Source organism: Nannobrachium achirus (genome assembly GCF_963921795.1).
Source record: "Nannobrachium achirus genome assembly, chromosome: 6".
Lineage (NCBI taxonomy): Eukaryota > Metazoa > Chordata > Actinopteri > Myctophiformes > Myctophidae > Nannobrachium > Nannobrachium achirus.
The window spans coordinates 73,987,758-74,012,163 of NC_137815.1; the positions used below are offsets into that span (position 1 = coordinate 73,987,758).

The following is a 24,406-nucleotide window of genomic DNA, read 5'->3' on the forward strand; positions in this document are numbered from 1 at the left end:
TATATAGATTTTGGCCATTTGAAAATGGCCGATCTACAAGCTCACAATGCATCACAAACGCATTGTGAGCTTGTAGATCTGCTATTTTCAATTTTTTTTCTACATTTTATTCATTGGAAAACTTGTGAAATAGGACATTTTGCATAATGAGTACTTTCTACTATTGGTACTTAAAGTGCATTTTGATACCAATACTTTTGTACTTTTACTCAAGTACATTAAGGGCCCGCTGACACGCCCCGAAATTATAATAGTATGATAAAGTAGGTCACGTGGTCTCTGAAAACGGTCTGAAACAGTCTGAAACTCATGTCACAGTGTAATCTGCCCCTCGCCCCCCAACAACAGCTGACCAGTACAGTAAGTAGTCTTATACAGACAGTCAATTAATTTGATTGGCTTATAATTGCGCATTCCCACAATGACATCATACAAATATTAACGTATATTTTAAGATGACTTCTTAAGGTGACAGTACCCCTTTAACATTCCGAACTTCTACTTGTGGCAGAGTATTTCCACATTGATTGCAGGATTGATATTTTTACCTGAGTAAAGAATTTGAGTTATTTTCCACCACTGTTCAAAATGAATGAATAAATAAATAAATAAATGATATTATAAAGACAGAAATGCAAAAATAAATGAATAAATGTGCAAAGAAATAAGAAAAATAAAAATAAAATGTATGTATTTAATGTAATATTTTATATATTTATTTAAGTATTTGTCTATTTATTTATTTATATATGTATTTATTTATTTATGTATAGTATTTGCATAGGCCCGGCAGCTACTGTGAACCGGATCCCACCCATCGTTCATTTCAAGGAGAGCCGTTCAGAGGACCTGAATCGTTCTCAAACCGTCCCACCGTCTCCCCAGCTCTCACAGCCATCCAGCAGTAGGTTGGTAGGTTGGTTCAGGTTGGTTCATTCCCTCATAGCAGCAGCAGCACCGTCTCTCTCTCCTCCTCCTCCCCCAGCAGCAGCGCACTGAACCCGGCCGTCACAGGGACGATGGTGGAGGGCTGCTAAAGATGGCGGCGCTCCTCTCCCAGGACGGGAGCTACGGACTGGACTGCGGCCGGCGGAGCGCGGACAGACTCACCGTCCTGCACGTCAAGCTCACCGAGACGGCGCTGCGGGCCATCGAGAGCCACCAGAACAGCAAGGTGAGCCCCGAAACCCCGGAGGAAAACACCCCGAAAAACTACTTTTAAAAGCACATAACGGTTAAAGTTAGGGGGCTTTAAAAAGGAAGCTAAAGAGAGAGTAGTGCCACGCATAGCCTTAGCGCTGGTAGCCAACACGACAAGTTTTTGCTGACCAAAGCTTGCCTCGCTGTTCATATTTGTTCATATTTATCAATGAAATCACCGTGTTGTCACCTTGTGGACCTTCTTACCTCGGAGAGGAGACTTTGAGCTCTGGTTTGGACCAGTTGGTATGAATTGTCACCGGTGTTTTAGACGGTAAAAGATGGATGGGAAAGTTTAGTTTTATTTAGCAGCAGTGTTAGCTGCTCCTTCATTCCTCCCCTGCTGTGCCAACAACAAACTCAACTGGACATTTTTATATCTTTTTTGCTCAATGTTTTTTCTTTCTAATCAAATAAGGAAACGTCTTTTAGTTGTATTGACTCACAAGCCACGACGTTGTCCAGATACAAACGTTATTAATGGAATAATGACATTATTAAATGGTTGGTTGGTTGGTTGGTTGGGGGATGGAACTGCTGTTTCGAAAATGTCGAGCTTGACTTGACTGTTTAGACACTTAGCGAATTTATACTTGTCATACATTCTTATTTGACGACGGTTTTTAGTTTTTACACCGTGTCGAACTTTAGTTTTTCTTCTTACGGTTTATATTATATTTGTATTATTTTTTACCGGAGAGGGCGAGTCGTGACTCGAGACGACGACGCTGTTCAGCCATATGAAAAAGTGAAGCAAACTAAAACCTCCATGTTTTCAACTGGTTAAAAGCAGACAAGCAGAGGTTCTTCTCAAACATTCAAGGACCCCCAAATTGACATTTATCATCCCGCGGACCCCCGTTTGAAAAGATATGCCAGGGACCCCCATTCATTAGAGAATATTTTTAAGGCTCAATCAATGTTAATTTAACTTAGAGTGAGTTACATACCCATAACGGTCCATTTGGTTCCTAACTATAATTTAGCTGTGGGGACCCCCTGGAACTCCCTCAAGGACCGCTGGGGGTCCACGGACCCCACTTTGAGAACCACAACGGGTTAAAGTTACCAGTGCAAATGAGATGACCCGATATTGTTTTAACCTATAAATAGAACCGGATGGGAAGAAGCTGTTAAAAAAAGTCCATTTTAAGTTTAAACGTTCCACGCAACGAACGATTAACGTCACGGCAAACCAACGTGTCACTGAATGCATTCATAGCATTTATTGTAACATTTAATGTAACTTTTAGGCCCTATGGAAGGATGAATGAATCGGTAGCCTACATTGCCGATTTGCCCACATTAACAGTGTATGTTTTTTGCTGGATGTGGTATGAATATAACCTTATTATGCCTATGAAGAACAGGGTTTATTGTATTTTCATTGAGCTATGAGGTGTTGCTTAGTAAGCACCAACAAGATGCTAACATCTGTGGACTAGTGTCCCCTCATGTCATCTATATTTTTATTATTTTACATAAACTTAATGCAATTTATACACATTCTTGAGTTTAGGACATTAGTCAGTCTGTCACCGTAAAAATAAAAAGCACTCCTAGTCCATCCATATGTGAAGCATTTGAAGCTAGCATTGCTCAAGGTTTTACCCCATATACACCTTACAGGGGATCATATCTTAACTGTTTTACCCCATATACACCTTACAGGGGATCATATCTTAACTGGTTAATCTTTGAGTTCTTTTTAAATAAATGCTATTATCTTGCTGAAGTGCCAGGCAGGCTGTTGGATTAAAGCAGCCATGGCTGAAGAGAAGCCAGCATCAAGCTATCTGAGGTCAGCTACATACTAGGGTATGGCTGGCAGGCAGGCTACATTTAGCCTAGCATATGAGCAGAATGTTCAGCTCTCTCTCAGACTGTATCAGCATTTAAGCTCAGCACACAACTCACACACACACACACACACACACACACACACACACACACACACACACACACACACACACACACACACACACACAGTGTATCTGTATGTGATATAGAAAACTATCCCCGTGCCAAAGTAAGATTATATCTACTGTGAAATGTAAACCCTTCAGAAAGCACATAGTTACTAAGGCTCACTGTGTCTAGCTACAACTTGCAGCCATCACTAAACTGAAGGAATTCTTTTGTGACAAGTTGTTGCAATCTTCTCTTTTTTTTAATGTGGTAATGTTGGGTCCATCCATGCACTGCATTGAACGGCAGGCTGCTCTGCCATCTCTTGCTGACTGGGCAACCAAAAACTGCCTGCTTTTTGTTCCTCCTCTCCCCCTCTCAGTGATGTGCATGCCGATGCCATGGGGGGCTAAAACTAAACTAGCTGCACTCGTGTCAGAGAGAGAGAGCTGGCTAAACTCTGTCCTTCTGTGGTGACATGAAATGTGATCAGAACTGTGTGTGGTGTGTGTGTGTGTGTGTGTGTGTGTGTGTGTGTGTGTGTGTGTGTGTGTGTGTGTGTGTGCTAGTTGGTGTGAGTGTAGGCCTTATGTTGGGGGATGGGTAGGGAAAACTGTGGCTTGATCCTGAAACTTCAGTACACAGTACAGTGGCAAGGAACAGTAACATGGCTTAAACTGTCCAAACTCAGTTCCTTAGCTCGTCATCAAGAGCTTTCTCTGGCTCCTAAAACCATGGAGTTTTAGCATCGGTTACTTTCCTGGGGCCTTGTTTTAGGCTTGAGCTTGTATTTCAACAAATTAATTTTCCACACGAGACGACTTGGACTTGGGGGGGAAATGCAGAAAGGCTGTTGTTAATAAAATGCCACATTCCGTGTGGACCAGAGTCGATACCAGACTTTGGAGTCTCGCACAATCTGGCCAAGCTCAATCCTAACAGCTGAGCGGAGAAGTGAGCAGCACATCCATCCTAACAGAGTAGTCGCTGCGTGCTCATCGTGGCTGTCTGGCTGTCAACTCCTGTTTCAAGTAGCCACCAGCGCTAGACTTCAAACACCGTACCACACAAGAAGTCATGTCAAAAATATCCTTCACAAAAAGCCACCGATTTTCTGTCCCACAATTTTCTGTTGGATGTATGAAAGTGAAGAGACTTGGAAGACTTCAATCTGAACCACATGAAATGCCAAATGGGTACAGTTAGATTTAGCGTGCAGATTGAGGTCCTCCTGGTGTCTCTTTTATATGTGCCTGAGAAGATATAGCATATCCTACTGATTACGTAACGTGTCACCTAAGTTTCAGGCCAACATTTTTTATGAACGTCACCTCGATAGTCTTTCTTTTACAGCGTCTAGGGTTAGGTCTACTAGCCTATTTGTTCTGATGAACCTGGTATTTTTCCACTGTTGTTGTCAAAGTGTTAACATTGTGTTTTCCTTCATTTTCAGAATGTACTCGCTTCGCGGCCAACAATACAATTCAAAGGACTCCAAGGCGTAAGTATTTATATTCCCTTTTTGGTGGAAATCACGCCTCACACCATGTTCTAGAAAATAAGAGATATCTTAATTTGAATGCCAGATTTTCCATGCGTTTTCTTTTTGTTTTGTGATCTTTCTCTACTCCAGCGGTTCGACTCTTACTTTGTGAGCCAGACTATTGTTCTTTAGTGGAAATATAGTTGTGATATTGCTTGTTAAGTTGTATATTCAAGTTGTACCACCTCTCCCCCGAGCTAATTCCACACTCTCGTACATTCATACATACACACTCTCACTGGAAAGAGTCAAATCTCTTCCCGATATTTGATACTGCTTTGGCATTCTGTCTGTAGCACACAAACCAACATATTCCTGCCTCAAAGTCCCTCCTGTATATCTTGCAAGTTCCCCCTGCCTGTTCATATCAAAAGGCCACAGCTCAGATGTAGACACAGCCGGAACTATGCACACGCAGTCACACACTGAACCGTAAGCTGATCTGCAAACTAGAACATGAGAACAGCGGCTTACTTGGAAGGCGTTGTTTCTTTTTTTTTTTTAACACATGGAGGTTCCCTTGGAATATTACTTCATTATATATATTCAGAGATGGACTATTGCTAACAAACCACCCTGAGAGTAATCCCAAGCAAGCACCTCTCCAAGCATAAGGGGGCAAATGGACAGATCACAATGAATTACTTCCATTCATTGATTTATTCTCTGTTTGTTTGAACTTTTACAGCGCATTAAAATTCCCAGGACCGACTCCTCAGACGCCTTCCAGAATTTTGACTTCTACTTGTCCAACGTGGGCAAGGACAACCCTCAGGGAAGCTTTGAGTGTATCCAACAGAATGCGCCCAGGTAAAGCATGTTGCCATGTCCTATCCAACCATACTCGGTTACGCACTGAAGTAAAGCATGTTGGTGTGTCCTATCCAACCATACTCGGTTACGCACTGAAGTAAAGCATGTTGCCATATCCTATCCAACCATACTCAGTAAAGCATGTTGCTGTGTCCTATCCAACCATACTCGGTTACGCACTGAAGTAAAGCATGTTGCCGTGTCCTATCCAACCATACTCGGTTACGCACTGAAGTAAAGTATGTTGCCGTGTCCTATCCAACCATACTCGGTTACGCACTCACGTAAAGCAAGTTGAGGTGTGTACACATAATGTGAAGATATTTATATAGGCTAGGTCAGGGGTCTTCAACAGGGGGTCCGGGACCCCTAGGGGGTCCTCAGAGTTACTATAGGGGGTCCTCCAAATCTTCCAATCCTTTTTATATTAACAACCTTGAACCCTACAGTAGAGTCCATATTCTGAGAACTGTATACCAGATCTGAAATGGCAGATAAATAGCCGATCTTCAAGCTCAGCGCGAGGCGTCGTGAGCTTGTAGATCGGCTATTTTCTGCAAAGAGGTTTGGTGTAGGGGGGGAAAAAGAGCAGACTAAGTACCAAGTGATTCATTCTCGTCTCGACACAAGTCGACAGCCACGTGCAAGGCAGCGATGGTGGTGATATCATCTGACATGGTTGATTGCAAAAAGAAAGGGCTACCATTTGTAAATGGACCCTTGCGGATCTATTTGGTTACATTTGTACATTTTCCGAGTTGAGATTAAAATTGATAAATTGAAGCTGGAGGCAATTCTGTGCACATTTTCTGTTTTTATGTGCCTGCAAACAAAACAAGCTCTCAAGTTGGTCTTTGAGTCAACAAGCTGCTTTCTATTTATTCACTTGTCTGATGTCTCAGCTAGTTGTCCCTCCTGATGTCTCAGCTAGTTGTCCCTCCTCTCAGCTAGTTGTCCCTCCTGATGTCTCAGCTAGTTGTCCCTCCTGATGTCTCAGCTAGTTGTCCCTCCTGATGTCTCAGCTAGTTGTCCCTCCCGGCTGGGAGAGCCGTCAGTGGGGGTAGAAATATGCTGTCATGCCATACTTTTTATTTCTGTTTTATCTATTAGTTTGGTCATTAAAGTTCACAAAATGAGGGCCTGCTCTGCCGGAAACGTCGCAAAAAAGGTTATGGCCATTTGTATGTTCACTGTCCTATCGACTTCACTATACAGGAAAAGACTAATATTAAAAAAAGAGAAAAATCTGCTTTAAGTAGCATGTGAGGGTTCAAACTAGGGGTTCTTCATTATTCTGAATCCATTTGCAAGCATTTGTTTTGCGTGGAAAGAACATTCCTTGGGCTAAAAACGGCCTCACAAAACTGTGAAAAGTGATGAGTCATCACTTTTTTTTGATGACTCATCACTTTTCACAGTTTTGTGGGGCCCGAAACATTTCTTCGCGATGTTTCCGGCAGAGCAGGCCTCTCATTCTGTGGACCTTAATGACCAAACTAGTAGATAAAACAGAAATAAAAAGTATGGCATGACATCACAGGTCATCTCACATTCTGGGTGACTGGGCTTTGCACTCTGCATGTCTTCTCTGACAGCTTCACTGAGCTCCATGTTGTAGTTATGAATTGTTTACACGCCTACATGTGGTAGATTAGTGTGCTGTTATTAGTACTGTTTCCATTCCAGTAGCCTATACAGTGAATGACAGACAGCATGTGCAAACAGGAGAACACGCAAATACATTAAAATCCAGTGACTGAAGTGGCGTTAAATCTGCCTAATTAGAGTGTGTCTTGTTAATCAAAGGACCATATGGTGTCAATATACTATGTCGCTGTCTATTCACAGCTTCAGCCATTTACTGTAACTTATATACATTGTTTTTGTGTGTATTCTTTCTTGAATTGCTAATAATAAGGCTGAATTTCATGAAGTACATAATCCAACACAGTGAACATTAATCAAAGTCCTTGCAAGTTGATTGTCATACTGTACTGAAATGAATGGAATCCAGTTAAATTCAAATAAACCATATTATACTTTAGAAAATGGTAATTATGTCATATAGAGAGTCACAGTGAATGGACCATAGTATGGTCCATTAAGTAAGTATCTTGATATCCTGGTTGATACGCAAGCAATCTTCTGTGATCACACATTCTTAAAGTGTTCCCTCTTTGCCTCCCATCTCTCTCTCTCTCTCTCTCCCCCCCCTGCCTCCCTCCCTCCCCTCTCTAGCCCGGGAGCGTCCCATCTGGTGTCGTTGGGGACGATACAGGACAAGGTCACGGTGTGCGCCACCAACGACTCCTACCAGGTGACCCGGGAGCGCATGACCCAGGCCGCCGAGGACACGCGTGAACGTGGGACCAAAGTCATCAAGCCTGGGGGCCAGTATAGAGGTACGTCTGGGGGCCAGTATAGAGGTACGTCTGGGGGCCAGTATAGAGGTACGTCTGGGGGCCAGTATAGAGGTACGTCTGGGGGCCAGTATAGAGGTACGTCTGGGGGCCAGTATAGAGGTACGTCTGGGGGCCAGTATAGAGGTACGTCTGGGGGCCAGTATAGAGGTACGTCTGGGGGCCAGTATAGAGGTACGTCTGGGGGCCAGTATAGAGGTACGTCTGGGGGCCAGTATAGAGGTACGTCTGGGGGCCAGTATAGAGGTACGTCTGGGGGCCAGTATAGAGGTACGTCTGGGGGCCAGTATAGAGGTACGTCTGGGGGCCAGTATAGAGGTACGTCTGGGGGCCAGTATAGAGGTACGTTTGGGGGCCAGTATAGAGGTACGTGGAAATCCCCTGGTATTCACCTGCTGCCATCCCGGCCTAGATCCCAGCACGCCAACGTTGGCTTTGTGTGCTATCAACGCACCCTCCCCTCTTTTCAGACTCAGTCCCATTTGCAGGACTGAATAGGTGAAAGCTGCCAGCCTGGCTCCATTCAAAGCCATTGTTGTTGGCTGACTAAGCCATTTTGCCGTCTCAGTCTTTCCAGATTAGCACTCTCACTGATAAGGGCCAAGGGAGGCAAAAGGGAGTCAAAGAAAGGAAGCTATTTGGGTAGTATTGACACACGGCCTGCCAACATGCCACGGAAAGGGCTGAAGTCTCACTCTCTGCTCACTCTGGCGTTTGCTGCGCACAAACACACGTGCGCGCCTGTCTTCTTGTCCACTCACTGTACCACTCTGTGCCTGGATTAAGGTCATGTAGGTGGGAAAGTAAAAGTTAATCTCTCTTGACTTAATCATATGTTCTCTGTCTATCGCCCTATCACAACCTTAATTAACCTACATTGCCCTGTCATGCTTGGGGGACTTAACGACAGGGGATGTGCTGCGTAACATCTTGATGTTGTGATGTAATAATGTCCCGGGACAAATCTGGCTGCGCCTTGATCCCACGGAGGCTAATTTCTTCCTCTGTGAGAAGAACACGTTGCACCGGAGAGGATTTATGCCTAATTTATACTCTAGCGCAGGATACTCAAACCTCTGAACCAGTGGGCCAGTTGATAAAATGACAACATTTATGATACTTGATAACTTCTGTCTTTCATTGGTCCCTTATATTGTCCATCTTAACAACCGCCACAGTTTTTTGGCAAATTAAACATACTGTGGTTGTTGAATTTGCATGACAGGGAAAAAGCTCAAAATATCTCGAAAGAATCTGTCCATTTTGGGTTAATTTTGGGATTGTCTGATTGATTGGTGGGCCAGTCAAAATTGCGCCGTGGGCCGGAAGTGGCCCGCGGGCCTGAGTTTGAGTATCACTGCTCTAGCGCACAACGGCATCACTTGCCAACAAGAACTGATTCTATAAGCTAACAACAACGTGTCACGGCACGCTGTTAGCATGAAGATCGGTTCTTCAAGCTTGCACCGCACAAGTTTGTTTATGGTTATATATGAGTCATAGTTGACGTGGCCGTGGTTAGGGTTGGACACGGTAACCGCCGTACCGCCGTACCGCGGTAAACCGAGGTCTACCGCGGTGTCAGTGTGCTTACCGCGGTAAAAAAAGACAAAAAAAAGTCTATTTTTTATTGGAAAACAAGCGAGTTTTAAAACAGGGGAGAAGCGAGGACCGCATGCGCTCCATGCCGCTCTGCTCTGGGCCGTGTACCACAGTTTGGAAGCCACATACGTCACTCTCACTCAGACAGTCACTCCTGCAGCTGCCTGCGTAGAGGAGTACAGAGCAGCGTAAACTTTCTTTGTAATCCACTCGACACAAGGATGTTAATACATACCTTGTGTTGTGGCATATCTTTTTTTATTCATACGGATTACTGGCGGAGCGCGGGCCGCGTGGACTAAAGCCGAAAATGAAACTATTTTACTTTTTCCATCGCGTCGCACGTTGTGCCCGTTCGGCGGCGCGTCGGAGATTTTATAACCTTTTCTGTCAAGTCTTGTAACTAAAACCTGTATATAGCAGCACTCAATCACTGCGATTTGAGAGTTGAGACGTGACGTGAGTTTACAGAATCACTGTACACGATCTGACTACCCTTCCTCTTCTGGTTTGTTCACACAGCTGTTTGTGTCTGAAAAGCCTACTAGCTAGCCTACGTTACTATGGTAACCCGACAGTGCAGATCTAAAAGCTCAGAACGCGTCGCGGATGCAATGTGTTGTGAGCTTGTAGATCTGCTCCTTTCAAAGCCATACCCGCTGTGCTGTACAGAGAAGTATAACTCGGGCGGTCAGGCTGTGTCGCCTCTCCACTGTGGAGAGGCGACTTTAGGGAAGATGATTGCAATATTTTGGCTTATCGCCGAACCTTAATTAATAGATACGGGGGTGCGGTAATTACCGCAGTACCGTCGGTAAATGGGAAGACGGTAATCGCGGTAACAAAATGTCGATACCGCCCCAGGCCTAGCCGTGGTCCTGCCTATATATGGGCTTATGAGGTTTGTTTGTGGTTATGAGTCATAGTGACATGGCTGTGGTCCTGCCTATATATGGGCGTATGAGGTTTGTTTATGGCAGGGGTCTTCACCAGGGGGTCCGGGACCCCTACCTAGGGGGTCCTCAGAGTTACTAGGGGCGGTCCTTCAAATCTTTGAGTGATAGAACCTTTTTTTCTCCTTTTTTATATGAACCACTTGAACCCTAGCGTCCATATTCTGAGAACTTTAGTGCTGCGAGGCGTTGTGAGCTTGTAGATCTAGGTTTGGTGTAGAGGAGAAAAAGAGAAGACTAAGTACAGAGTGAAAGGTCACTCTGTGGTTAAATATCTGAAAACACAAATTGTCATGAATCCAAAATACACTGATGATTGTGCTGTCAAACAATGAAACTATATGGAATCTATGAACAGGTTGTGGGGTCCCTGCTTCATCTCTCTCTCAACTAAGGGGTCCTTGACCTGAAAACATTGAAGACCCCTGGTTTTTGGTTATGTCTGAGTGACGTGGCTGTGGTCTGCCCGTCCTCCTGTTATCCAAGAATGTCAAATGTTTTTGTCATTGAAACATTTGGTAACGATATCACTCATTCAGATTTACTGCTCTTGATTGAGTATCTAAACGGACAGACCGCTCACTTCACACAGGTGTGTTTTTTTTTGTCAAGCATGTTACTTTACATGAAGGTATTAATACATATCCACTGCGTGAATTACGTTTTTAATTTGGGTAGTTAGTGTGTGGATTTCTATCCGGGGCTCTGCTAAGTGCTGTAGCCGTTCTCTTGCAAATGCGGTGTCAGAATCCATTCTCACAGCTGCTACAAACTTGAAAAGTGAGTTCGAGCTTCCCTTGAAGCGTCTGTTTTGTGGCCCTTGGGGATGTATTTGCATACGGCCCGGCCCAGATGGAAAGTGGAAAACGAGAGGAGCAACAGAAGAAAGGGGTGGGACGCGGGCATGTAGCAGCAGCTGGCGACGAGTAAAGCACCCCATTAAACGGTGGAAAACTCAGTTTCTTGAGTTCGTTGGTTTCAGGCCTGCATCTCGTCATTTACTGTAACCCCAGGTGTCCGGTGTCCATATGCTGGTATTATCATTATTAAAGTTATTAAATTGATTTATATCCAAATAAGGCAGGGGTCTTCCTTCAACAGGGGGTCCGGGACCCCTAGGGGGTCCACAGAGTTACTACAGGGGGTCCTCCAAATCTTCCAATCCTTTATATATTAACAACTTGAACCCTAGTGTCCATATTCTGAGTGCTGTAGCCAAAAATAGCAGATCTACAAGGTCAGCTTGTAGATCGGCTATTTTCGGCAAAGAGGTTTGGTGTAGAAGGGAAAAAGAGCAGACTAAGTACAGATAAAAGGTAAAGGGTTTAGGTAATGACGGCTCAAGTGGTTAAATATCTGAAAACACAAATTGACATGAATCCAAAATACACTGATGATTGTGCTGTCAAACGATGAAACTATATGGAATCTATGAACAGGTTGTGGGGGTCCCTGCTTCATCTCTCTCTCAACTAAGGGGTCCCTGGCCTGAAAACGTCGAAGACCCCTGAAATAAGGTATTGTGAAGGAACTTGAAAGGACTAGAGAGGAAGGTTGTCACTTCTTGGTGTAGTAAGGTGAATTAGCATCATAATAGCAGCGATCGTCGTGCGATGGTGTCTGAACTCTCAAGCGCTGAACGGTGATACAGTCACTCAGTCATGCTAATGAACGGTCCTGTAAAGGAATGAATGGACTTGGCTTCTCTGACTCTGAATCTCAATCTCTTTAAATGATCAATGACGTTGGATAATAATGCTAAACAGGCCTACTGCATTTGTTTGTAACCACAGCATGCCTGTTGTGTTGTGTTGTGTTGTGCTAAGCTAAGGCGGCTTTTACACGAGGACGAATTATAGGCAAGACGACAGTTTTGACTAGTGATTCGGCCATTTTGACACACAGAGACGCGTTTTCATGGCGTGATTCCTAAACCCACCAGGATTGAGTTAAGACCCGCCTCCTCTCGATAATCTTAAGTATGAAAGTGCTCATGAACGTTAGTGCTGCTCGCTCAAGTGCAAAGTACCTACTACCTACTGATCCATTACAATAATACACGCAGCATAATAGGCCCAAAGCCATATCCAAACCATAATCAGTAAGAGTTTTTATTTTGAGCACAGTAGTGACAAATTAATAGCTTTCTCAGTATGTTTTTCTCTTTAGCAATATATATGGTGCATGGGCGTGCACGATCCGTGCACTAAAAATTGATCCGTGCACTAGAAATCTAGGAACGTGGCATCCTGGTACTTGGCGGCCATCTTGAAAAGGGCATTCAATGAGTTAAGCACAGTACAATTAAGTCAGTTTCAAGATTTTTTTAGCACAGTTTATTTTGAGCACTGTAGTGAGAAATTAATAGTTGTGCATTGTGCAAATGCAGGCTTTTCTCAGTACAAGTCTTCATGACTCTGACTTTATCCACCCTCCATGTGTCAGGCAGGGATTTCAGCCACTCCTGGAAGTCCTCGCGTTTCCACGAGGCGGGTCTTAACTCAAGCCTGGTGGGTTTAGGAATCATGCGTTTTCATGACCCAATCCGATACTTTTTGAATTCGGCTCTGGAAGTGGATTAGTGCGGTTTCGCATCGTTTTTGCAGCTGTGTAACCAAAGAAAACGACCAGTTACGGGAGCATATGATGATGTTGGTCATAGAACCCCCTCTCCCTCCCCCCGAATGCACGAGAGAGGTGTGTGTTTGTCTGTCAGTGTGTCAGACTAACCCAAAATGTATTATTCCCCCGAGAGGAATGGTGTGTGTTAAGACGATAGTGAGTTGGCTTCCTTTTTCTCTCCAGTTTACATTTTAGGCATTTAGCAGACGCTTTTAATCCAGTGTGCCCAGCCTCCTCTTCTTCTACCAAGGCACACATGTTGCTTTCATCATTTCATTTAAATATTAAAACGGCTAAATTAAACAAAAAATGGCTCTGAAGCGTCTGTGGAACAGGTTTTCAAAAGTTATCTTCAAGCTCACAAGGAGGAGTAGCATCATTTTAATGATCTCTAGTCTCTACCATCATACTGACTAAGTATAATGTAGTCTTATAAAGTGACAGCGCACACATTGCCTTCTGTTTGCTTGACAAACATTTGGAAAGTCTAAGTAGTTGTTTAATTATAGGCCAAAACATGTTTTAACGTTTGACAAGACAACCTTTGCCAACATCTACCAATAATGACTTTACCTCTTTTAATGTGTATCATTTTTAAATGTGACTGACAAGCACCATGAGTTGCAGAGAAGGATATTTGACTCCCCCGTATGCCTGGTGTGTATTATTATATTATTATTGTATGCCTGCTGTGTGTGGTGGAAGTGACAATAATATAGAAAAGGGTCCATAGGGTTGATAAGGAACCAACATTGACCCTAAATAGGAGTTATTGGTGTCATTGTTTGCATGCTTGCTATTGATCAATTGCTCTTAAATATAACTCCATTCTGAGTGGTATTAAAAACATCTTAAAATCTGATTTTTAAGTCTGAATTAACCTAATCCTGCAGATTACCCTGTAACAGAATGGATTGGAAAACTAGTCAGATTGAAAAAGGTACACTTGTTTTTCGGCACAGTCGGAGTGGACTTGAGCCATGAGAGTTTTCGAGGTGAATCCAGTCATACTTTACTACAGGGGGTCCTCAGAGTTACTACAGGGGGTCCTCAGAGTTACTGCAGGGGGTCCTCCAAATCTTTGTGTGTTTTTTTATATTAACCACTTGAATCCTAGCGTCCATATTCTGAGAACTTTACCCAAAAATAGCAGATGTACAAGCTCCCAACGCCTCGCATCGCGAGGCGTTGTGAGCTTGTAGATCGGCTATTTTCGGTAAAGAGGTTTGGTGTAGAGCGGGGGGGGGGAAAAAGAGCACACTAAGTACAGAGTGAAAGGTCAAGTTTATTAAGTAATTGACGGTTCAAGCGGTTAAATATCTGAAAACACAAATTGACATGAAATCAAAATACACTGATGATTGTGCTGTCAAACGATGATACTTCCGGTATATGGAATCTACACACGCTTAGGTTGCTTCATCTCTCTCTCAACTAAGGGGTCCTCCTTGGCCTGAAAACGTTGAAGACCCCTGCTGTAACATATACACGTGCCTGCCTTAATATTTGAGCGTGATATTAATTGACACACGAACATGACTGATGACTTTTGTAGCAGCTGGGCTGACATGCGTTCGTTGTTCACCTGCCTCAGTCTCTCACTCGCCGCCCCAGACGACACCCAGCCACCCTGTCCTGTGTGGAGGCTGGGTGCTCCTCAATGACACCCAGCCACCCTGTCCTGTGTGGAGGCTGGGTGCTCCTCAATGACACCCAGCCACCCTGTCCTGTGAGGGAGGCTGTTAGCTCCTCAGGCTCAATGACACCCAGCCACCCTGTCCTGTGGGAGGCTGGGTGCTCCTCAATGACACCCAGCCACCCTGCTCTGTGGGAGGCTGGGAGCTCCTCAATGACACCCAGCCACCCTGTCCTGTGGGAGGCTGGGTGCTCCTCAATGACACCCAGCCACCCTGTCCTGTGGGAGGCTGGGTGCTCCTCAATGACACCCAGCCACCCTGTCCTGTGGGAGGCTGGGTGCTCCTCAATGACACCCAGCCACCCTGTCCTGTGGGAGGCTGGGTGCTCCTCAATGACACCCAGCCACCCTGTCCTGTGGGAGGCTGGGTGCTCCTCAATGACACCCAGCCACCCTGCTCTGTGGGAGGCTGGGAGCTCCTCAATGACACCCAGCCACCCTGTCCTGTGGGAGGCTGGGAGCTCCTCAATGACACCCAGCCACCCTGTCCTGTGGGAGGCTGGGAGCTCCTTGGGCTCAATGACACCCAGCCACCCTGTCCTGTGGGAGGCTGGGAGCTCCTTGGGCTCAATGACACCCAGCCACCCTGTCCTGTGGGAGGCTGGGAGCTCCTCAATGACACCCAGCCACCCTGTCCTGTGGGAGGCTGGGAGCTCCTCAATGACACCCAGCCACCCTGTCCTGAGGGAGGCTGGGAGCTCCTCAATGACACCCAGCCACCCTGTCCTGTGGGAGGCTGGGAGCTCCTCAATGACACCCAGCCACCCTGTCCTGTGGGAGGCTGGGTGCTCCTCAATGACACCCAGCCACCCTGTCCTGTGGGAGGCTGGGTGCTCCTCAATGACACCCAGCCACCCTGTCCTGTGGGAGGCTGGGTGCTCCTCAATGACACCCAGCCACCCTGTCCTGTGGGAGGCTGGGAGCTCCTCAATGACACCCAGCCACCCTGTCCTGTGGGAGGCTGGGTGCTCCTCAATGACACCCAGCCACCCTGTCCTGTGGGAGGTTGGGTGCTCCTCAGGCTCAATGACACCCAGCCACCCTGTCCTGTGGGAGGCTGGGAGCTCCTTGGGCTCAATGACACCCAGCCACCCTGTCCTGTGGGAGGCTGGGAGCTCCTTGAGCTCTACGGTCATGGCATTTAGTCAGGGAGCAAGGAGAGGACGGTAGCGTTCTCTCTCTCGTCCTCTCTAACCTTAATCTCTTAAAGAGCTTTAGGATTCATAATGACTGAAGCGGTGAAGCAAGTGTCAAATCATCCTGACGAGGCAGAGATTAACCAGAGCAGAGGTGTCTTCATTCATGGCTTCCTTATGACTACTGTATGTACTGTATGTACTGTATATACCCGTGCAAAGAAACGCACCGTGTCGCTTCACTCGCTTGGTTGTCAGTCAATTCAATTCAAATGAGCTTTTTTGGCATGAGAAAACATACATTTACATTGTAAGTGTTAAAATAAGTAAAATAAAAACAGTTGAAAATGGGGAACATATATACAGTTGGAGGGGGTACAGCATTCTGTAAACAGAGCTATGTCACATTTTGACATTTTATGTATATGTATATGTGTGTGTGTGTGTGTGTGTGTGGTATAAAGCTTTTGGAAGAAATAGCGGCATTATTTTTTCTCAAAATGCATTTGAAGGTATCAGCTCTGTTTCATACTGTATGTGCAGTAGGTCTAGATGTTTCATACTGTGCAGTATAAGTCTAGATGTCAATCCACTAGAAGGTCGGCCGGCTATGCCGGCCTCCCCTCTAGGTCGTCGCGTTGCGTCTATAGGAGTAAATATTCGTCGAAAACAAATCCCTGAGGTACAGGGTGGCCACGATCTGATGTTTTTTTTGAGAAAAAAATGTTTTTTGAGAAAAAAATGTTTTTTGAGGAAAAAAAGTTGTTTGAGAAAAAAAAAATTTTGAGAAAAAAAAAATTTTTGAGAAAAAAAAATTTGAGAAAAAAAATTTTTTTGAGAAAAAAAAATTGAGAAAAAAAGATTTTTTGAGAAAAAAAATAAAAGGTTTTTGAGAAAAAAATTTGAGAAAAAAAATTTTTTTGAGAAAAAAAAAATTTGAGAAAAAAAAAATGTTTTGAGAAAAAAAAATTTGAGAAAAAAAATTCTCAAAAAAAAAATTTTAGAGAAAAAAAAATTGGAAATAAATAAATAATAATAATAAATGAAAACGTATTGGTGATGCGATGACGTGGTATACGGATGTTACTGCGATTGAGGTGAAAGAGAAAAGTGGAAAGTTGTGAGCTAACTATTAGCTATTTTTGTGTGTGTGTGTGTGTTCTGGCTACGCCCCCCTCGGTTGAAATTGGATCTGCCGGTCCCATAGCTGGGAATACGAGCCAATGGACGGCGGTCACCATGGCAACGGGGGGCCAATGATAGAGTTATGGGCGGTTGTATTCCCTACGCTCTACCGACATCTGCTCTAGCTATGAGTTGAAGTGGAGGCGAAATGGGCGTGTATGGGCTTGGAAGTGGGATGCGGCTCTAAGAAAAATGTAATAGTAGATGGTTTGTAGTCCTTAGGGTGGTTGTGTTTCTAGCCTTCTTTTGTCGCAACAGTTCACAAATCTTGCTGCTGTGTTCGTGGATTGTTGTATTTCTCCCAGTAGGTATGGGAGTCACCACCAGTGGCTTTTTTACACACTCTCCTTGTTCCAAAGATACAAATTTAAATGTTTGTTTTTCCTGACAACTAAAATAAACGGTACTCCTTTGAGTGCCGGAGGCTCGGCTGTTGTGTTTGCTGAGTGGCCTAATTAAGGCAATGCACACACAAAGGAAAATTCATACAACATTGAGTCACCCTGAAGAAGGCATTATGTGCCGCACCGCGTAGGTGAATTATTTATTCTTGCCATGCATTAGCCCTAAAATAAAGGCTTTTTAACTGTCTCAAGAGTGCCTTGGTCTAACTTTTTTTCATACAACATTATTGGCCGATCATCATAAGATGAATATTTACATAACGATGAAATAAATTGAACCACATGACAAACTATTAGTTTGTTGGCTTATAATAGAAACACACCACCGCAGCGCAGCTAGTTCTGATCCTGTCCACACTGTACAAAACAATTCACTGTATTGCTGATAATGAGCTATTAATGTGCACACACAGTGGCCCAGACAACGTGCAGTAAGCTGAATCAGCTAGAATTCATGTATTGCTCATCAGACAACGGTGTATTCGCTATAACGCATAACATCTTATGTGGTGATGCCTTCCTCTGGTGTTGGGGAGTAACAGTGAATGTATGGCAGGGGTCTTCAACGTTTTCAGGCCAAGGACCCCTTTGCTGAGAGAGAGAGAGATGAAGCAGGGACCCCCAGACCCCAGTACATATTGTATAAAATTGTTTCGCAGATTTCAAATGTTCACAGCTTTCTTAGACAGCTTAGACTTGTTTGACAGCACTATCATCAGTGTATGTTAGATTAATGTGTATTTTCAACGAGTTATGTATTTAAAAGGATCCCTGGCTAATATGACAAATATGTATTGAGGCATATTTGTCGTATTAGGGGTGATGGTGCTCTAGCCCAGGTGCTGGACAAACGGCAATACAAGAGAAGAATAGAGTCCGCAACACTGGTGAATACTCAGCTGTTTTTATTGCTTCAACGTTTGGATCTTCTTCAGGAATAATACAGGGAAAAGGGTGTGTCCTTATAAAGACTATTTGTCATATTAGCCAGGGATCCCTTAAATCAAATAAATTCTAGTAAAATGTTGAAACTTAACCCATTTAGAACGGGTACACTATATATTGTGTATCATTATTTTATGCTTTAACTATTGCTCTTGAAAAATCATGAAAATTAGAATTTTGACCCGATTTTATAAGTGTCTTTTGAATCCTCCTATGGTTTTTTGAAAAACCTATGTTTCTTTGTCAGCAATCTGGCCAGCCATGGTCAAAGAAAAGGTCCTTTTCACTTGAACTGGAGCTCAGTTAGTCTGTTCTTGAGAAACTACTATCTCAGTGGTTCTCAAACCAAAATGTGAAGGACCTCCAAAATGATATTATTTATTTGGCCACGGACCCCCATCTCAAAATATTTAGTTCCAGGGACCCCCCAGGAGCAAAATTTGAAAATACATACAGTATAGTCAAAGATTTGCACACATTTTCACGACTTTTTCAAAAATAGCTGATCTACAAGCTCGCAGCGCTGCGAGCTTGTAGATCTGCTATTTTTCAATAGCTAAAGCATTAAATAATTCTAGGCCTAAATTGAAGTCAAATTAATTCAAAAAAATGTGGGGATCAGCATCAAATCCTGGCATCGTCCGGGGCTCTAGTCAGAACACTGGCATCGTGCGGGGCTCTAGTCACAACATTGTGTTGACGTCTCAACTCTTTTGTCCTCTCAGGAAAGCAAGTCCACATCCGTAAGCCGGCGCCGTCGGGCGACGTGTGCCCGGAACGCAAGCGCTCCACGCCCATCAACCCCGCCAACACCATCCGCAAGTGCCTTTCCAACAACCCTGTGGCCCAGCGTCCGTACCGCGACCGCATCATCCACCTGCTGGCCCTGCGGTCCTACAAGAAGCTGGAGGTGCTGGCCAGGCTGCAGCGGGACGGGGTCAGTCAGAAGGACCGCAGCTCACTGGGGAGCACCCTGCAACAGGTAGGCTGCCTGTCCCGTTAGATCTAACCTAACCCTAGACCCTAACCCTAACCCTACAAGAAGCTGGAGGTGCTGGCCAGGCTGCAGCGGGACGGGGTCAGTCAGAAGGACCGCAGCTCTCTGGGGAGCACCCTGCAACAGGTAGGGACCACCCCACCCACACCACCCACCCTAACCCTGTCCCGTTAGATTAACCAGGGGAGCACCCTGCAACAGGTAGGCTGCCTGTCCCGTTAGATTAACCCTGCAACAGGTAGGGACCACAGCACCCACACCACCCACCCTAACCCAGGGGGGCACCCTGCAGCAGGTAGGCTGCCTGTCCCGTTAGATCACCCCGTTAAAAGCCATTTAGGCCTAGAAGTATTTAATGTTTTAACTATTGAAAAATAGCAGATATACAAGCTCACAGCGTGCGCTGCAAGCTTGTATATCTGCTATTTGCTATTATGCGGGTCTTCATCAGGTCTGAAGACCCGCAAGGGCCGAAACGTTGTTTCCATTTAAAATAAAATTGTGTCTGGAGCTTTGGACCAGTGTGCGGACTTCTCTTCTTCCTATGGTGTTAAGTTGTGGTTCAGCACCTGAAACGGTTTTGCTTCCCTCTTTGCTCACAACTAAACTAACAAATAAAGTAAACCAAGCCGAGGACAGGGAGCGACCCTGCAACAAGATGTTGTCATTGTTGACATTTAACCATGGATGACATACTGTAGGCCCGGGGGCTTTCTGTTAAGGATTAATGTTTAGGAAACCCTTGTGGCCAGAACGAACCATAGATATAATGTTTAGGAAACCCTTGTGGCCAGAACGAACCATAGATATAATGTTTAGGAAACCCTTGTGGCCAGAACAAACCATAGATATAATGTTTAGGAAACCCTTGTGGCCAGAACAAACCATAGATATAATGTTTAGGAAACCCTTGTGGCCAGAACAAACCATAGATATAATGTTTAGGAAACCCTTGTGGCCAGAACAAACCATAGATATAATGTTTAGGAAACCCTTGTGGCCAGAACAAACCATAGATATAATGTTTAGGAACCCCTTGTGGCCAGAACAAACCATAGATATAATGTTTAGGAAACCCTTGTGGCCAGAACAAACCATAGATATAATGTTTAGGAAACCCTTGTGGCCAGAACAAACCATAGATATAATGTTTAGGAACCCCTTGTGGCCAGAACAAACCATAGATATAATGTTTAGGAACCCCTTGTGGCCAGAACAAACCATAGATATAATGTTTAGGAAACCCTTGTGGCCAGAACAAACCATAGATATAATGTTTAGGAAACCCTTGTGGCCAGAACAAACCATAGATATAATGTTGAGGAAACCCTTGTGGCCAGAACAAACCATAGATATAATGTTTAGGAAACCCTTGTGGCCAGAACAAACCATAGATATAATGTTTAGGAAACCCTTGTGGCCAGAACAAACCATAGATATAATGTTTAGGAAACCCTTGTGGCCAGAACAAACCATAGATATAATGTTTAGGAAACCCTTGTGGCCAGAACAAACCATAGATATAATGTTTATGAACCCCTTGTGGCCAGAAGAACAAACCATAGATATAATGTTTAGGAAACCCTTGTGGCCAGAACAAACCATAGATATAATGTTTAGGAACCCCTTGTGGCCAGAACAAACCATAGATATAATGTTTAGGAAACCCTTGTGGCCAGAACAAACCATAGATATAATGTTTAGGAAACCCTTGTGGCCAGAACAAACCATAGATATAATGTTTAGGAAACCCTTGTGGCCAGAACAAACCATAGATATAATGTTTAGGAAACCCTTGTGGCCAGAACAAACCATAGATATAATGTTTAGGAAACCCTTGTGGCCAGAACAAACCATAGATATAATGTTTAGGAAACCCTTGTGGCCAGAACAAACCATAGATATAATGTTTAGGAACCCCTTGTGGCCAGAACAAACCATAGATATAATGTTTAGGAAACCCTTGTGGCCAGAACAAACCATAGATATAATGTTTAGGAAACCCTTGTGCCCAGAACAAACCATAGATATAATGTTTAGGAAACCCTTGTGGCCAGAACAAACCATAGATATAATGTTTAGGAAACCCTTGTGGCCAGAACAAACCATAGATATAATGTTTAGGAAACCCTTGTGGCCAGAACAAACCATAGATATAATGTTTAGGAAACCCTTGTGGCCAGAACAAACCATAGATATAATGTTTAGGAAACCCTTTTGGCCAGAACAAACCATAGATATAATGTTTAGGAAACCCTTGTGGCCAGAACAAACCATAGATATAATGTTTAGGAAACCCTTGTGGCCAGAACAAACCATAGATATAATGTTTAGGAAACCCTTGTGGCCAGAACAAACCATAGATATAATGTTTAGGAAACCCTTGTGGCCAGAACAAACCATAGATATAATGTTGAGGAAACCCTTGTGGCCAGAACAAACCATAGATATAATGTTGAGGAAACCCTTGTGGCCAGAACAAACCATAGATATAATGTTTAGGAAACCCTTGTGGCCAGAACAAACCATAGATATAATGTTTAGGAAACCCTTGTGGCCAGAACAAACCATAGATATAATGTTTAGGAAACCCTTGTGGCCAGAACAAACCATAGATATAATGTTTAGGAAACCCTTGTGGCCAGAACAAACCATAGATATAATGTTTATGAACCCCTTGTGGCCAGAAGAACAAACCATAGATATAATGTTTAGGAAACCCTTGTGGCCAGAACAAACCATAGATATAATGTTTAGGAACCCCTTGTGGCCAGAACAAACCATAGATATAATGTTTAGGAAACCCTTGTGGCCAGAACAAACCATAGATATAATGTTTAGGAAACCCTTGTGGCCAGAACAAACCATAGATATAATGTTTAGGAAACCCTTGTGGCCAGAACAAACCATAGATATAATGTTTAGGAAACCCTTGTGGCCAGAACAAACCATAGATATAATGTTTAGGAAACCCTTGTGGCCAGAACAAACCATAGATATAATGTTTAGGAAACCCTTGTGGCCAGAACAAACCATAGATATAATGTTTAGGAACCCCTTGTGGCCAGAACAAACCATAGATATAATGTTTAGGAAACCCTTGTGGCCAGAACAAACCATAGATATAATGTTTAGGAAACCCTTGTGCCCAGAACAAACCATAGATATAATGTTTAGGAAACCCTTGTGGCCAGAACAAACCATAGATATAATGTTTAGGAAACCCTTGTGGCCAGAACAAACCATAGATATAATGTTTAGGAAACCCTTGTGGCCAGAACAAACCATAGATATAATGTTTAGGAAACCCTTGTGGCCAGAACAAACCATAGATATAATGTTTAGGAAACCCTTTTGGCCAGAACAAACCATAGATATAATGTTTAGGAAACCCTTGTGGCCAGAACAAACCATAGATATAATGTTTAGGAAACCCTTGTGGCCAGAACAAACCATAGATATAATGTTTAGGAAACCCTTGTGGCCAGAACAAACCATAGATATAATGTTTAGGAAACCCTTGTGGCCAGAACAAACCATAGATATAATGTTTAGGAAACCCTTGTGGCCAGAAGAACAAACCATAGATATAATGTTTAGGAAACCCTTGTGGCCAGAAGAACAAACCATAGATATCTATACAGTACACAGCAGTGATATTTGTCATGATGTCACCAGTAGTTTGTGCTGAAGGTGCCATGTGCTCAACGAACCCCCGCCGCCTGTTGTACTCCGCAGGCATTCGAGCATAGAATGCAAATCACCCTGAGTAAACCCACTTCATTGCAATACAAAGGCTTCTATTGAACGCGTGTGCACAGCAAGCCACTTAGCCTTAAAACATACATTTACATACGCAGATGTATGCCGTGCACTGGTTGAGCGAGCACAAGACATGGGACGCTTCGGTACATCCTGTGAACACGTGATCCTGAGATTACAATATCTGGCATAACCTTTTCTCAGGCTGCATGTCAGCACTGCAGGCCACAGTACACAGCTCTCCCAACTAGTCTAGTAGATAGAAGGCCTTTCATGCACCCCCCAAAAATATATGTCTAATGGTATAGTGCAGAACTTTGGCTACAGAAAGAGTAATTTTCAAGATAGAAAGGTCATCTAGGGCTCAAACTGAAGCTTAGGGATATGGGAAGTTTTCTAAAGACAAATGAGGCAGTGATATTCACCATAAAGTGCTGGAAATGAATCATCCTTGTTGTTGTTTGTCAATCGGACAGTATATTTTTGTGTGTTTCTGGGGATGATGCTGGTCATATTTAAAAATACAACAGTAGCACGCCTCAAAATCCTATTCTCTTACCCAATTTCAGACTTCCATGTCTATGTAATTTTAGTGAATTAATATTTGGTTTTACCCAATTTCACCAGAGAAATATACAAAACGGGTGGTTTTGGGGTAGTAGGGACATTTTGACAACTTTTTAACATAGCTTATCATTTTCAGCAAATTCTTTCCAATAAGGAAACACTGATTAGAAATATATTTCCGGGGGGTGCATGAGAAGCACTTCTATCTACTGGACTAAACACGCTGTTAAATGTACACATGGAATTGCGTGCTTTAGCATTTTACGTCTACCAGGGCATTAACGACTTGTGATTTTTGCAAGTCGACTCGACTCAGTAAAAAGTTGAGTTGAATTCGGCTTTATCGTTTGATGACGTCGTCAAATCACACACGACCCACCCAATTATTTTGGGGGGTCCCCAGATGATTAACTTAATGTGAAACATTGTTTTTTTTCACTCAACTGTAAACAAACCAACTTAAATAAAGTTTAAGTGTATTTCTAAAGTGCCAATTTAAGACTTTTTAATACCTCTAAAATGACAAATTAAACATCGTACAAATTGTCAAATATATAGAGGCAGAAATTGTGAAAATAGCCGATCTACATGCTCACAACGCCTCGCAATGCGAGGCGTTGTGAGCATGTAGATCTGCTATTTTCACAATAGAA

The 24,406-nt window shown here is 43.6% G+C and overlaps 1 protein-coding gene across 1 annotated transcript in view; it reads left to right on the plus strand.

Annotated features, from left to right (window-relative positions):
• The first annotated feature begins 943 nt into the window (after nucleotides 1–943).
• Nucleotides 944–24,406, plus strand: part of ell2 (elongation factor for RNA polymerase II 2) — a 32,900-nt gene continuing 9,437 nt past the window's right edge. The window contains exons 1-5 of the mRNA XM_080728460.1: nucleotides 944–1,174; nucleotides 4,562–4,609; nucleotides 5,340–5,461; nucleotides 7,703–7,866; nucleotides 19,153–19,409. Of these exons, the coding sequence (XP_080584586.1) occupies nucleotides 1,040–1,174; nucleotides 4,562–4,609; nucleotides 5,340–5,461; nucleotides 7,703–7,866; nucleotides 19,153–19,409 (726 nt within the window). The 5' untranslated portion in view covers nucleotides 944–1,039. The remainder of the gene's footprint in view (nucleotides 1,175–4,561; nucleotides 4,610–5,339; nucleotides 5,462–7,702; nucleotides 7,867–19,152; nucleotides 19,410–24,406) is intronic.